Source organism: Peromyscus californicus, unplaced genomic scaffold (genome assembly GCF_007827085.1).
Source record: "Peromyscus californicus insignis strain IS unplaced genomic scaffold, ASM782708v3 Scaffold_13__1_contigs__length_99412109, whole genome shotgun sequence".
In the NCBI taxonomy this organism is placed as follows: domain Eukaryota; kingdom Metazoa; phylum Chordata; class Mammalia; order Rodentia; family Cricetidae; genus Peromyscus; species Peromyscus californicus.
In genome coordinates, this window is record NW_026294424.1 from 25,427,683 (window position 1) to 25,443,894 (window position 16,212).

A 16,212-nucleotide genomic window follows, 5' to 3' on the forward strand; every position below is an offset into this window, starting at 1 on the left:
TGGATAAGGTCACATAGACAAGGTCTTCTTCCTCAGGCTCCCTGTTCCCTTTTTAGCATTTGAATTGAGTATCTGCCTTCTGCAAATATCTCCTTTAGCAACATTCAAAGATAGGACCAGCTCCAAACAAAGCATCTAAGGACAAGCTATGAACAAAATAGCTGGTCAGGCCACCTGCTAGGTGCCTGAAGCCCCTGAATTAAGGTAAAACATCCTTTTGGAGACATAGCCTGACTCCTAGGCCAAGCATCTGGCTCCTAGGTGTATAGCTTTGCTTCTTGTGCAAATCATGCTCAGATCTTCCCTCCTCTTAGAGCCCTAAAGCAACTTCTTAGAACAAAGGGTTTTCTTCATACCAGGTGCCTCAAGCTGTGATGCAAATTGACTGGCTATTGAGTACTCCTCCCCCTCCCTGTCAGAAAAACTTCAGCATAGGAAAATAGAGGCAGTTTTAGTTATTTTAGTGACTTATAGACTTCTTTACCCAAACACCTGTAAGACTGTAGTTTGGGCACATTTATGATAGGCTCGTAATGTTTCCACCTAACCACATATGAGGATATATTTCTAGCACATAAATTCCTTTTCTGATTTATTCCAGCCCTTATCTAACTCCACCTTTATTCACTCCCACTTTGGGTTGCAAATGAAGTTCACCAGGAAGCTTCTGGTGGGGACCTTGCATTTCTTGTATTGTACTGTAAACATGAGAAGTGTTGTTTTGGGGTGTTGTTGTGCCCAGATCGTGACCCCCAGAGAGACCACCAAAGACGAGCATGCCGGAATGAAAGATTTACAACAAGCCCCCACAGTCAGGTGTGTTTGCATATGCCTGGCGGACACTTCCACCTACCCAGGTCCAGGTCAGGATAGCCATTTCCAGGTCAGGGCATCTTGTGTGACCAAGATCCGTGACGCCCCACTAGCCACGTAAGCGCGCAACGTGGCCATGTGATCTACGTGCTTGCGTGTAGTAGTGACGCTGATCTGTCCACGCCCAGCCTTTAAAATCTGGCGCCATGTTCCCGGTTCCTTCTTCTCTACACACGTGTTTCCTGCAGGCCTGTTCACTCTCTGTCCCTTTGCCTTTAATAAAACTCTTGTTAGCGGATTCTGTCGTGTTTCGTGGCATTTCCTTGCAGGGTAAGCACACAACGCAGCCGAAAAACTAACACGGAATGCAAAAGCAAGGTTTAATTTCGAGATATCCAAATGCAATACAAGCCTAGGCAGGGACTTCGTCCAATACATCCAACACAGTGGAGGCTGGAGGACGTGCCCACCTGTCTGCAAGCTCAGTTTTTAAAGGGAAAAATCACAAGGTTACATCATTTAGGGGTGCTAGTAGGGTAGAGTTCTGATTGGCTCGCTTCTAGGGGCCTCTAGAAATTACTTCTAAGGGAGTGGTTGCCCACCACCATTTCTCATTGGCTGCCCTCAGGTGGGGGCATTTTTATGGTCAGTTACCCTGGAAACCAGAGGACATTCCATAGTCTGGCAGGCATTACCTCGTGACTACCTTGTGACTCTGTACTTTTACACTTCCTGGTTTCTGGAATCTGAACTGATTGGTTTCAGTAACTAATGGCCTATTCCCAAAAGGAGAAATCTTAGGCCTTAATTTTAGGGTGAAAGCATTTTGGTCTTATTTCTAAGATGGCTCATTTTGGTCTCACAGTGGGAGATATAGACCGGTCACACACACACACACACCCCACCCCCGAGAAAGAACTGAGCAGAATTATGGTGGCAGAGGAATAAAGCAGATGAATGAGAGAACATGGTGTGTGTAGATTGATTCACTGTCCTTAAGATTAGACTTATCAGCTGGTTGTAGATTGTTCCCGGACCCTGGGAGCAGGCTATTGAGGGGCTGGACCCCCATAGTCTGCATTAGGTTAGTTAAGAACGAACTTGAAGTATTAGAAAAAGGAGTTCCTCACTTTCTGAAGGGAATGATTGATGGAAAAACTCATCTGTGGATGTAACTCAGGGATAAGCATTTGCCTAGCACACACAAAACCTGGGTTTCAGTCCCTAGCACCTCATGCATTTTTTAAAAGGAAAGAAAAAGGAAGATAAATGAAAGGAAGCTAAAGCAGAAGGAAGGTCGGAACGGGGTCTGCTGCAGGAACAACAGGTGTAGGTCCAGATGAACGAGCAAGTATACATCAGAGGACAGCTATGGAAGCCAAGTCAACAGCACGGGAGTGAGGAGTAGTACTAGGGCCAGCTGGGAGTTCTGTCTGTAAGTCCTTCTCACACACACACACACACACACACACACACACACACACACACACACACACACACACACACCAGGTATCAGAGGACAGATCATTATGGAGCCATTGCCATCATGGTGCTAGATTTCTACCACTGTTAGGGATACCAGTGAAGGAGTTACACCCTTTCCTTGGTCTGGTGTGTCTGATAAGTCATTGGGCTTGGTTTCTCTGATATGATTTTAATGCATTCATGTGCCCCTACTGTCTCTACTTACCCCCAATACATTCATAAGGTGGCTCCCTTTCTACTCCCAGGAATATGTGACTTCTCAGTCAGTCTATGCTGCACAGATAGGCCAAGACAGAAGGTGGTGTTTGCAGACCCACCCTAGAGCACAATGGTCCTTCACCTTTAAATGGAATCAAAAGCTGCTTGTAAGATGGAGCCTCTCAGAACAAAGCACAGCTTGGACCAAATCACTGTTTTACACAAATATGTAGTAACTTAGAGCAGGACATTGCCTGCTTTCAACAGGGAAAAGGAAAAACCCTGGTCCTGGGGTCGAGGTCCATTCTGTTGCGTGGAGAAAAGGCCTGGACCAAACTGGAAGGCACAAAGGGCTTTGCTGGTGCCCACACGTAGCTCCCACTGCGGTTCTCTGGAGAAAGTGTCTTTTGACATAAAAGAATTTATTCTGGAGCCAAATTTCAAGATGATGGCCTGGGAACACAGACTCTGGTTACCCCAAGCACCATGTTCTAATGTCCAGGTTCATGAACTTCTTAGAGACTGAAGGTGGTCATAAATCAAGATACTTTCAACATAGTGCTGGAAATACCAGGTAAACATGCTACAGCAAAGCCAGGAAATCTTTGCCACAGTTTTCAGATGTTATTTTATGACATATTTAGCTTCTGGGATGATAGAAGATATAGTCAATTAAATTACTACATCCTATATGACAGTCCTAAGGTCAGACCCATGTGAGTGATAAATGGTGATAAAGATAGCTTTGGATAATCTGGTTCTAGGTCTGCAGCATTCCAATTCTCCATAATCAAGAAGTGCTTATTAGTCAGTCAGTCAGCCCACTCCTATAAAATCTATAGTAGATGTATCTTTTTTTTCTGGAAACTTCAGTTCAAGGGATTCAAATGAAATTGGAGCAATAGGAAGGTGCTAGTCCATGCTAGACCCTTACACTAGTCTGATACAGATTGAATTTCTTTTTGAAATGCAAACCGGTCTAATGTTCACATCTGAGTCCTTTATATATTCTTCACTCCATAGCTTATAATAATAAACATCAAAGGAAAGTAGAGATTGTTTTAGAATTGTATTGGTTTTGATATTATCAGTAATGTTGATTAATGAACAATTTTGATGATCTTGGGTAGAAAAGGCCATGCTCATTAGAATGAAAATGTGGAAGAGCTAGAGAGATACAACATCCCTTGTATAGAGAAAAAGATTATTGAGAAAAGCACAGCGGGAGTCCTAGGACTGGGAGGGGAATCAGTAGTTCAAAGTCATCCTTAGCTACACAGCAAATTCAAGACCATCCTGAGCTAGAGACCTGTCCAAAAAGAAATGTAAGTGCTGTGGGATGTCCTTCTGTACGCTGTGAATGTGTGTTGCTTTCATTGTTAATAATAAAGCTGACTGGCTGATAGCCAGGCAGGAAGTATGGGCAGGACAACCAAACTACAGAAGGGAAGAGAGTGGCAGAGTCAGGCAGATGCTAGTCAGCCACCAAGGAAGCAAATATATTTTATATATGTAGTATAAAAATAAGGTAACAAGCCACGAACCTCATGGCAAAACATAGATAGAAATATGGGTTAATTTAAATGTAAGAGCTAGCTAATAATAAGTATGAGCCATAGGCAAAGCATTTATAAGTAATATTAAGCCTCTGAGTGGTTATTCGGGAATTGGCAGGTGGAAGAGAACCATCCGAATACATGTAAGTATTAGTTATAATGTAAAAGTAACTAAATAAAATCACAACCCATTGTAGGGCTTCCAAAGCTGAAAGAAACCTTTGAAATTATCTAGTATTTTTGTATTTTCTTTTTATAAATTCTACAGCTAATGATATTGAATTTTTATGTAGATTTCTTGTGTGTTCTGTAAAAATAAAATGCTTTTCTCCAATATACTCAAAAGTAAAACTGGGGCTGGAGTAAGTAGAAAAACAAGTTACAAATGGATGTGGATGGAGGTTTTGCCTGTTCTGCTTTTACAGCAAGATCCTGTGCAGCAGAACTGAGTTCCAACAGCTAACACTTCACTAGATGGGAATCTATGATAACTCTCAACTACCCTATTCAAGACACAGAATACATTCTTGCACATTAGAGGAGGAAAAACTGTATCAGCCACAGGCTTGTGTCCAGAATTGTAGGTCATCTGTTAACCAGCCTTAGCCACTTGTCCCAACTGACCAAATGATAAAAAGCAATGAAGAAGGAGCAAAGGAGGTTGTCCATTGTAGACACGTATCATGGCCGTACTGGAGAAAAAATAGGGGGCCAGCATCCTCAGCCCTGACTTTGGGTTGATATGAGAGCTTCTAGATAACACAGGGAAGGAGGAAGAGGCAAAAAGCATCCATTGGCAAGCAGTTTGGGTGAAACAGTAGTCTGGTTGATCACTGTTTCGTGATCAGCCGTGTGGAGCCTTGCCAGTAAACTGGCTGCCGCCATCTTGGTGTGTGGGGTGGGGCAGGGGGTAGTTTTAACTGCTGGAGTCCAAGGTGACCACAAGAATGACTCAAAGAATACACCATAAAAGTAGGATGGATTGGGGGCAGTCTCCTTCAAGCTTATGGCAAAGGCTGGAGACTTCTAGGAGCCATTCTGGTGATTTGGAAAGGATGTGGTAAAAGCTGGTGATTGACAATCTACTGATTATGATGTCCCTACAAATCTTGAAAATATCATAGTTACTGTAATACTGGTGTCCTTAGCTACGGTGGTTTAAAAGAAAATGGCCCCCATAGTGAGTGGCACTATTAGGAGGTATGGCTTTGTTGGAGTAGGTATGGTCTTGTTGGAGGAAGTGTGTCACTGTGGGGATGGGCTTTGAGGTCTCCTATGCTCAAGCTATGCCCAGTGACTTCCTGTTGCCTGTAGATCAAGATGTAGAACTTGATCCTTCTCCAGCACCATGTCTGCCTGCATACCACCATGTTTTCTGCCATGATGATAATGGACTAAACCTCTTCACTGTAAGCCACCCCAATTAAATGTTTTTCTTTATAAGCATTGCTGTAGGGCTGGAGAGGTGGCTCAGTGGTTAAGAGCACTGATTGCTTTTCCAGAGGTCCTGAGTTCCCAGCAACCACATGGTGACTCAGAACCATCTATAATGGAATCTGATGCCCTCTTCTGTTATGCAGCATACATGCAGAGAGAGCACTCACATAAATAAATAAATAAATAAACAAACAAATCTTTAAAAAAAAAAAGAGTTGCTGTGATCATGTGTCTCTTCACAGCAATAGAAACCCTAAGACATTAGCCTTGAAGGGAGAAGTATTATCCATTTCAGATTAATATTCCTTACACAATCAGCATGTCCACATGTACAATTGAGCAGAAATGTGACCTAAAACTTGGGGCAGCAAAAGAAACAGATGTAAAATGAAGGCACAGATGTTGCCCCCACCCCCTGCATATCCACAGATGAGGCAGACTGAGCAAAAGCAGCCTCTAAGTTCTTGTAACACTCCTGCAGCTTCAAGAATTGATATGTACCCACATTTTAATATACCCACTAGAGTGGTGCCACAGAGCAGCTGCCTCTCAGCGCAGCTAGCAAATGCAAGATAAAAAATGTCACAAGCATCTCTGATTTAGAGACAGGTGGAAGATAGGATTAAAATGGTTATATTGTACTTTCAGATGACCTTATGACCTCAGTCCTTTTTTATTCTGTGTGTAAGGGACGGAGAATGTTTTCTTTTGCCCTTGTAGGTCCGGTTCTGGGTCCGTGCCTTAAAATAACATAAACAGGAGAAAATCAATTTTACTTAGATGCATACATATCAGAGTTCCATCGAACTATGAGACTCAAGGAAGTGGCCAGATGATTGTCACATATCAACCTGTGCTACAGAAAGGATAAGGGGTTTGGGGCTTTTGCAGGGTGGTAGTGAAATACAGAGGGCCAGGAAAAAACTGTACAAAGAATAGCACTGCCCAGTCCTGGAGGTAAGAGACTCCTGACAAAAGACGGCTTCACAAGTAGCTGTGTTCTTGGCATGGACAACTTTACAGTGGAATTTTCTTGTAGAAATGTAAGTTTCCTTTACCAAAGGAGAAACACCATATTTGAAGCACCTGAGGTCAAGAACTGGTTCTCAACTTCCTTTTAACACCAAATAATCAATATGCCAAAGCAGCACATTTTGAGGTTAGATCTGGACCCCTTTATATACATATGCATACTCACACACGTACACATATGCATATACATTTTCATTTAAATATTTTATCTTGGAAAGTACAAATATCATGTGAAACCAAACAGCATTTAAAGAAGACAACATTTTTTAAAGGAAGAAAAGTGATATGGTAAAATTCTCCAGGTGAAGTTTGCTTTACCTGACTTTTTATTTATTAAAAACGGACTTTGCATTTCAACTATTAAATCCTTGAGGATTAAGACAGATTTAAATGAAAGAGGAGCTTATGTAAATATACCACCTTTAGGTTGGAAATAGGGACAATTTTCTGTTCTGCTCAGATATCAATGTCCTGTTGAGAGGAAGATTCCTCAAAATGGTGAAGGGAGCTTTCAGAATAAAAACCTAGCCAGCATGGAGTAGAGGGGAGAACCAGGAAGGCTGTATGTGAAGGCTTTGTTTCCTGGGGTAGCAGCATCTTTGAACTTAATAGCTTAAGGGTGGGGGATGCAATCTACACCTCGAATAAATGGGTTTCATTGTGTCCTCCCAGTACAGACAATACAGTTGAGCCTGGTCACAAGTCATTAAGAATTTAATTGCTCAGATGTTAGGCTTTTTCCTTCTCTCCAAATCTGCCATTGTCAGATGGTGATTATCTTCTGTCTCCATCTCTTAGATGATGATCACTAGACCCTGGAACAGTCTTTCATTCAGTATCCTCGAGGTCTAGCTGGCACAATTCCACATTCCCTTGGCTCACTTTGAAGCATAGGTACTGCAGCCCTTTCAAAACGTGTTACTCTTGCACTTTTAAAAATAGAGTCAATTGTTTTATTTAAATTGACTGTAAACTTTATGGTGTATGGGCTCATTTTATCCTGATCCACGTAAAAATGTAAAATTAAATACAACCACTCTCCAGTTCCCCAGAATGCATTTCTTTATTCTCTGAACCTTTCATTTTGTGATATGGCTCCCCTCCCCCAACTCCTGTTAGTCAGCAGGCCATTTTAGGGGAAAAACACCCTCATAACAATGGCTAGAGAAGACTTTTAAGCTTGTATCAGTATGCTGGATCATGGGTAACCCAGATAATGCGAGAAAATTACTCAAACAGCATCCTTTTAAACAGATCCTAATAGAGGGAATTTCAAGGTTTGGTCAGCTCCTCCCCCTTCCTTCTCAGCTATCCACAATACCCCTACCCTTCATAAATCAACTGCCATCATCTGTACAAAGCCCAATCCTGCTCTATGGGAGCACAGCTCAAATGGGACCTTCTGGGACATGTAATTTACCGTCCTCCGGCCACTTGCTGCTGTGTGGCAACACCCACACTTTGAAGTTCAACTGCTGCTGTTATTTCTCTCCCATGGTCTGTGTCACACTGGACCAAATCGTAATCAGCAGAGGAACCAGGTCTACAGCTCACGGGCTCTCAGGGCCTGGCACCATGCTTTATGTCTGGTACGGTTTCAGGAATTATTATTGATTTTACTTGAAAAGCACCATGAAAAGTCCAGGGATAGTCAAATAGTACAGTTTCTGACCATTTCCAAAAAGGAAAACTTTCTTGTGTTGGCTTCAAGGAGAGGACTCTGATCTACGTTACAAGGATGGAACTGTTACCTAAGGTTTTCGTAGTGTTCAGGCCCTCACTCTTTAGTTCAAAGTACAAAGCTCATTTATCCTTCAACTGTTCTCAAGACAGTCATGATCTAGAGTTATAGTAGTCAAGATTTAACTGGCAACCTTTACTTTCTGGTAAGTGATTTGGCTAGAAAGACACAACTTCTTAAAAATACTGACAATCACAACTGAGGCTGTACACTCTGATAATATTTTCTTGACCCATGGAGTGGGACAGAGTACCTACTAAGCCATTTCATAACAAAGGGTATTGATGTTTACTCCTTCCCAGGAGAAAAAAAAATGTTACTTTCACTTTTTGACTTTCAAAACAAAATACTTGGTCAGAAATAATAGTGATATTGAAAATTGCATCATAATCTTATATGATATGTTAGCTTTCTGTTGCTATAACAAATACCTGAAATGATAAACATTATAAAAAGCTTATTTTGGCTTGCAGGCTAAGGTTTTTCCAGTCCGTGATTGGTTAGTTCCTTTGCTTGGGCTATCATTTACAAACATATAGATACACACAAACACATAGACATATACAAACAATAACTCTTTGAAAAATAAATTACAGGCCTAGAGATATGCCTCAGGGGTTAGTATGGTGATATTTTATTTGTACTGAAATGTAATTTTATTCGTATGTTAATAAATAAAGTTGCCTGGAGGTCAGAGCTAATAGTAAGCCATAGCAGAAGTCTGGCAGTGGTAGCACATGCCCTTAATCCCCTATCCCATGACAGGCAGATCTCTGTGTGTTCAAGGATACAGCCAGCATGGAGACACATGCCTTTAATCTCAATACCAACCATAGAAGACCTGGAGGTCTGTATAGACAGGCAGTGATGAGGAGGTCATGTGGTTGGGTTTACAACCAATGAGAAGGCAGAACAGAAAGTCAATAAAAAGGATAAACACACAGGGTGTAGGTCTCTTGCGGAGAGGTAGGACAGCAGCGGCAGTGAAGGGTAAGGTTTTCAGTCTTAGCTATTGCTCTGACCTCTTGGCTTTTAACTCTGTATTGGGCTCTGTATTTCTTATTTAACAAGATGGTTACATCTACAGGTTAGAGCACTTGTTGTTCTTGTAGAGGACCCTGGTTCAATTCCCAGCACCTACAACTGTCTGTAACTCCAGTTCCAGGGAATCTAATGCCCTCTTCTGACCTTCATGGGCCCCAAGCATGCACGTGGTACACAAACACACATGTAGGCAAACAAACACATAAAGTGAAAAAAAATCTTTTAAAAATTTTAACAAAAAAGAAAGTTCTCACATAAGTTCAGGGTCACAGGAAGTGAGCAACCATGGCACCACTAAAGGAACAAGATAATTTTTACAATAAGTAACAATAAAAAAAGAGGATTGAGAATTGCTGAGCATAAGTGCGAAAATAATTATTTCAGCAGAGACAGAACTCATAAGAGAAGACAAGGACAGCTGATGAGATGAAAGACACAATAGAGTGTCCATGCCAGACTTCATGGAGGCAGGGCCTGTGCTCAGAGCAAGCCACTAAGACTAGTCAAGAAGAGAACAGGACACAGGAATAGTGGCTGGCCATACTTCTCCATGTACATATAAGGTACATATAAGTACATATATGGGGTGGGGGGGGGTTCCCCAAAGCCTACAGCCTACTCTTTTTTCCATCTCTCCACCCTATCATTAGTCTCCTTTGTCCCCCTAGAGAATTTTACTTCTAGGATCACAGTATACATTTATACACAGTTTTATGTATCTCAGTAAAATATAGAAACCACAAATGAGAGCAATGTACATTTGTTTTTCTGAGATGGTTTAGAATTGTTCAATATGATGATCTTCTGTAGTTAATCGCATGATTTCATTCCTTTTTAAGGATGAAAGATTCCACTGTGCATATGTACTACATTTTCCTTATCCATTTCTCTGTTGTTGGATACCTAGGTTAGCTCCATAGTTCAATTACATAAGTAGTGCTCTAATAAACATTAATGTCTCCATGAAAAACTGACTTGAAGTTATTTGGATAAGTACCCAAAAATGGTACACCTAGGTTATGGGTCATGTAGAAGATGGATTGTAATTTTTTGTTTGGTTTGTTTTTGAAACTTCCACACTTACTTCTGCAGTGGCTGGATTAATGGTTTCTATTCCCACCAGCACTGTCCACGGGGTCTCTTCTGTCCACATCTGCTACTATTTCTTTCTTTCTTAGTGGCTGACATTCTGACTGGGGCAAGCTGGAATCAGTGCAGCCTTACTTTGTGTTTCTAGGACGGCCAGCAAAGTTGAACATCTGCTCATTTCCTAAGTCCACATTTTGATTGGGTAGTTTGATTCCTTGTTTCCTTTTTTAGATCTTTATATATTCTAGATACTAATCTTTTGCCAAGTGTAAAGCTAGCAAAGGGTTTCTCCCAACCTGCAGGCTGTCTCTTCTCCCAAATAACTGTCCAGAAACTCTTCAGTTTCATGAAGTCCCATTTGTTAATTGTAGGCATTATTTCCCAAGTGACTAGAGTCCTATTCAGAGACACCTAGATTGCCAAGTGTTTAACTTACTCTCTTCTAATGGTTTCAGTGTTTCAGGAATTATGATAAGGTCTTTGATCAATTTGGAGTTGGTTTTGTGCAGGGTAAGAAATAGGGATCTAGTTTAATTCTTCTGCATATGTAACTCAGTTTTCCCAGCACAATTTGTTGAAACAAAACAAATGTTTAAGTCTTTGTCAAAAATCAGGTGGCTGTAGCCATGTGGGCTTATATCTAGGCCCTTAACTCTATTTCATTTATCTGTCTGTCTGTTGTGGTACCAGTACCTCACTGTTTTGTGAATATGAAACCACAGCAGAACTTGAAATCAAGTACAGTGATGCCACTGACATTATTCTTTTTTGCTTAGGATTCTTCTGTGATTCCACACGAATTTTAAAACATTTAAAAAAAACTATTGTTTTTTCTCTGTGAAAATGGTATTGGGATTTTGACTGAGATTGTATTTAATCTATAGGTTGCTTTTGGCAAAATAGCCATGTTTGCAGTGATGGTTCTTCTAATTCATGAGTATGAGGAGTCTTTCTATTTCTCATGTCTTCTTGAGAATTTTTTCATTGTAGCAATCTTTATTTCTTTGGTTAGGATTATCCCAAGCTTTTTTGTTGTTGTTGTTTTGTTTTGTTTTTGTTTTTGTTTTTTTGAGACAGAGCTTCTCTGTGTAGCTTTGTGCCTTTCCTGGAACTCACTCTGTAGCCGGGTTGGCCTCGAACTCACAGAGATCCGCCTGCCTCTGCCTCCCGAGGGCTGGGATTAAAGGTGTGCGCCACTACCCTACCCCCCCCAATCCCCATCCCCCCCACCCCCGCTATCCCAAGTTTTTATTTGTTTGTTTATCCATTTGTTTTTGAAACAATTATGAAGGAAACTGTTTCCCCCTTTATTCCTTAGCATCTCTGTCAATGGCATATAGAAAGTCTATTGATTTTTGTATGTTAATTTTGTATCCTGTCACTTTGCTGAACGTGTTTATCAACTCTAAAGTAGTCTTCATAATCTCTTTCTTCTTTTTAAACTTACAATCTATCTCCTTTATTTTAACCTTTCCATCTAATGAGTTGGCAAGAAGTGCCACTAGCAATCACACATATACAGAAGTTCCAGTTTTGTGTGTTTCTGAATGGGTGTTTAAGGACAATTCTGAATCACATAGTCTTAGATGATAAAGGATTCAAAAGTAAGTTCTAAGTTGCTGGTTTCTAAAATCATTTTAACTTATAGATCAACTATAAAGAAGTGCTAAATACTCTTTATCTGATGTTATACATAAACCACAGTAAGCACATTTCAGTGGTAAAAGGCAGCATCCTTCGACTTAGGGAATTATAATTAAAGCGACATCATCAAGAATAGACAGTTGCAGCTGGGCAGTGGTGGCGCATGTCTTTAATCCCAGCACTCGGGAGGCTGAAGCAGGCAGATCTCTGTGAGTTCAAGGCCAGCCTGGACTACAGAGGGAGTCTTCTCATTTCTGAGACGGTGATAGAATTTTCCCAATGTTTAAACATGTTCACATGCCCAGTTACATAAATTTAAAATCATTCAATAGGTTTGAGGTAGCACCCCCATCTTTGTGAAAAGTAGAACTTAACTAATTAAGTCCAGTCGTATCATGAGAAAGGGGGAGCAGAGATAGTATTTATACAACTGGAATTGTTATTTAAAAAAGATCATATTCACTTTACTACAAGTCAGTTTTACTTAAATCAGGACTGCCCAACAAAAACATTGTTAGCCATTCGTGAACTGAATTTTGGCGTATTAATTAAACTGCAGTACACATTAAAAGCCATGAGACATTTGTTTTGTAATAAAAAAGGCACTGGAATTACTCATTAGTAGTCTTTTTAAGATCAACTATTAGGTCTGCCCTTTCTCCCCTCTTCTGAATTCCAGTGAAGATTGTTTTGGTTCCAGGGATGTATTTCCTAGGACTCTCTGAATACTCCGCCAGGCATCTGTTGTGGAATATTATTTTAAAGTGTGTTGCATTTTTTCCTACTGGTTTTGTTAACAATTCATAGACGTTTGATTAAATAAAATTAACCTTTGAGCAGGAGGCTGAGTCAGCAAGTAGCTGACAGGAAGTGGTAAGGAGGAACCACATGTAGCAAGGGTTTTTTTTTTAAGTGGGGGCTGAGAGAAGGATGCTGGATTTTTTGGAAGATGCCAGCAAATGGAGAAGGTTAGCTACTTGCTATTCTATTCAGCCTCTCTGAGCGAGTAGAATTCCACCTCAAAGCCGGGCGGTGGTGGCGCACGCCTTTAATCCCAGCACTCGGGAGGCAGAGCCAGGCGGATCTCTGTGAGTTCGAGGCCAGCCTGGACTACCAAGTGAGTTCCAGGAAAGGCGCAAAGCTACACAGAGAAACCCTATCTCGAAAAACCAAAAAAAAAAGAATTCCGCCGGGCGGTGGTGGCGCACGCCTTTAATCCCAGCACTCGGGAGGCAGAGCCAGGCGGATCTTTGTGAGTTCGAGGCCAGCCTGGTCTACAGAGCGAGATCCAGGAAAGGCGCAAAGCTACACAGAGAGACTCTGTCTCGAAAAACCAAAAAAAAAAAAAAAAAGAATTCCACCTCAAACCTTGAATTGTGAGTTCTTTAGATTTAGATAAAGTTTCCCTTAGTAGCTATGAAAGAGTTGGTGCCTGAGGGAACAAAATCCCCTCAGGCTGCAGCCCTTGACCCAAACCGCTGCTGATAATAGAGGAGTTGCAATCGCTGATTAGGGCAGCTGTGGCTTAAGGGGCAGCCACTGTAGATAATAAAAAACAGTTAACAGCAGGCATCCTCTCCCCTCTCCCCAGACGATGCCTATGCTCTTTTTGGTGTCTGGGTAAGAGAATCCAGTGGCCTGACCTGTCTTCCTCCCAAACAGACCATGGAGATTTGGTCCAGTCTTATGCTTGCCTTCCTGTTCCACAGTGTGGCACTGGGCACATTTCTGAACAAAAACCTTCTTGCCTTTCTCAACATCACCCATTTTTAATTTGTTCCCAGGTGGTCAACACCACAACTGCTGTGACCCAATGATGAATGTCCTGCTCTCGCCTTCCTAATCTTAGGTGTAGAATCATATCTGAAAATGGGGATACTTGAACTTCTCCCTTCCCTACTACATCCCTTGGGCTTCTCTCTTGTCTCACTGCTCCAGCTGAGACTTTAAGCCTATACTGAACAAGAATGGACACCCTGTCTTAGTTCTGATTTTAGTGATTGAAATGCTTAGAGTATTTCTCTATTTAGCATAATGTTGGCTATAGGTTTGTCATGTATAGCCTTTATAATATTCTGATATGCTCCCTTCATTACTAGTTTCTTTAAGACTTTTATCATGAATGGATGTTGGATTTTGTCAAAAGCCTCCTTTTGTTTATTGAGAGGGTCATGTGATTTCTGTCCTAGAGTCCATTTCTGTGAAGTGTTATATTTATTTATTTGTGGCTTTTAACCATGTATATTCCTGGAATTAAACCAATCTGAACATGGTAAATGTTCTTTTTTACATTATCCTGAATTTGGTTTACAAGTGTTTTATTGAGAAAATTTGCATCTATTTTCATTAAGGAGCTTGGGATGTATTTCAGTGAGCTGTTAAACATTTGGTTGTATGGCTACCACCACAATCACGATACACCATCTCATGACCTTTTTGAGTCACTCATATCAGCTACCAACGTAATCTCTGTCCCTATAGCTTGTCTTTTCCAGAATTTTGTGTGAATGGTGCTAAAAATGTTGCCTTTCGTAATCTAGCTCCTTTTGTCAGCAAAATGTTCTTGAGATTTGTTCATCTCATTGCATAGTAAATGGTTCATTTCTTTCTAATTGTTGAATTACGTCTTAAATTCCAAGAAATAAACCTAATGCCATAGAAATGGAACATTTTGATAAACAGCAGCAGGAAGGACCGTTCCCTCCTTGATTTAGGATACTCAATTGCAATTAAAGAGTACATGTTGTGGAATATTGTTTAACTAGGCTAAGATGTGTTATATTTGTTTATGCTGCATTTGTTTAATGATGTAAGGATGTTTGTTTAATTATGTAAAAATGTGTTGCTTTTGTTTCACCTTGCCTGCCTAAGGAACATGACTGGTCAAATAAAAAGTTGAATGGTCAATAGCTAGGCAGAAGAATGAGAGACGAGGCTGGCAGGCAGAGAGAATAAATAGGAGGAGGAATCTAGGCTTGAGGAAAAAAGAGAAAAAGAGAGAAGAGAGGAGAGAATGAGAGAGATGTCAGGGGCCAGAAGCCAGGCAGCCACCAGTCAGCCAAACATAAGGAGTAGTGAAAGGAAATAAAGGAAAAAGCCCCAAGGCAAAAGGTAGAGAGAAACAGGTTAATTTAAGTTAAAGGAGCTAGCCAGAAACAAGCCTAAGCTAGGCCAAGCATTCATAACAAATATAAGTCTTTGTATCATGATTTGGGAGCTGGTTGATGGCCCAAAAGAGAAAGTAGAACTATATTTCTTTTCTCAGCAGTGAGATCATAAGACTCAGTCTACTGTCAACTGAAAATCCCACATAATTTTCACATAGATTGCTGCTTGGTAGTTGCCAACTGATGTTTGGAATTCAAGCACTATGGTGATATTTTATTTGTACTGCAATGTGATTTTATTTGTATGTTAATAAATAAAGTTGCCTGGGGGTCAGAGCTAATAGCAAGCCATAGCAGAGCCGGGCGTTGGTGGCCTACACCTTTAATCCCAGCTCTTGGGAGGCAGAGCTAGGTGGATCTCTGTGTGTTCAAGGATACAGCCAGCATGGAGACACACACCTTTAATCTCAATACCAACCATAGAAGACCTGGAGGTCTGTACAGACAGGCAGTGATGAGGCAGTCATGTGGTTGGGTTTACAACCAATGAGAAGGCAGAACAGAAAGTCTGTATAAAGACAAACACACAGGAAGTGGGTGTCTTGGCTGTAGAGGACAGCTGCAGCAGTGACGGTAAGGCTCTTAGCTCTGACCTCTTTGGCTTTCATCCCTGCATTGGCTCTGTGTTTCTTATTTAATAAGATGGTTGGTTACATCTACATTTGGCACCCATGTGGCAAGAATTCATTAAAAACCGCTTGGCTTGGCTTGGCTTGGCGGCAGGTCTGGCTTCCTGCCTGGGCAGCCCGGTTCCCTAGTCCGGGCCCAGGTCGGCTTAGTTCTCAGGCCGGACTGACCCCAAGCATTACCCACAGCTGGAGCTACTTGCTTAAAGTCAGTGCTACAAACAACTTAGGCCTGCCCTGCCGAACAGGGCCCCTGCCTGTAAAGCCAACGCACGTGGTCGGAGCTTAAGGAAGCCAGAGCCAAGCCTTGACTCGGCTCAAGCGGGAACACGTGGCTGGATTTAAGCTTTTAGCCAGAACTTGTGGCTATGCTTTCTTGC

General features: G+C 41.4%; 1 protein-coding gene across 1 annotated transcript; it reads right to left on the reverse strand.

Moving 5' to 3' along the window:
* Nucleotides 1–12,650: 12,650 nt before the first annotated feature.
* LOC128108849 (cytochrome c, somatic-like) lies at nucleotides 12,651–13,806 on the reverse strand. Its single transcript, XM_052735880.1, has 2 exons — nucleotides 13,604–13,806; nucleotides 12,651–12,780 (listed from the first exon to the last, which is right to left on the reverse strand). The coding sequence occupies exons 1-2, from the start codon at nucleotides 13,804–13,806 to the stop codon at nucleotides 12,651–12,653; spliced, it is 333 nt and encodes a 110-aa protein (XP_052591840.1).
* Nucleotides 13,807–16,212: the final 2,406 nt, after the last annotated feature.

Bases quoted from the DNA above. Each gene is read 5' to 3' on its own strand.
- LOC128108849 (XM_052735880.1), bottom strand. From the start codon at position 13,806: ATGGGTGATGTTGAGAAAGGCAAGAAGGTTTTTGTTCAGAAATGTGCC. The intron at 12,781-13,603 runs GTTAACTGTTTT...ATTCCACAACAG, and splicing joins GAGGGGAGAGGATGCCTGCT to ATGCCTGGCGGAGTATTCAG.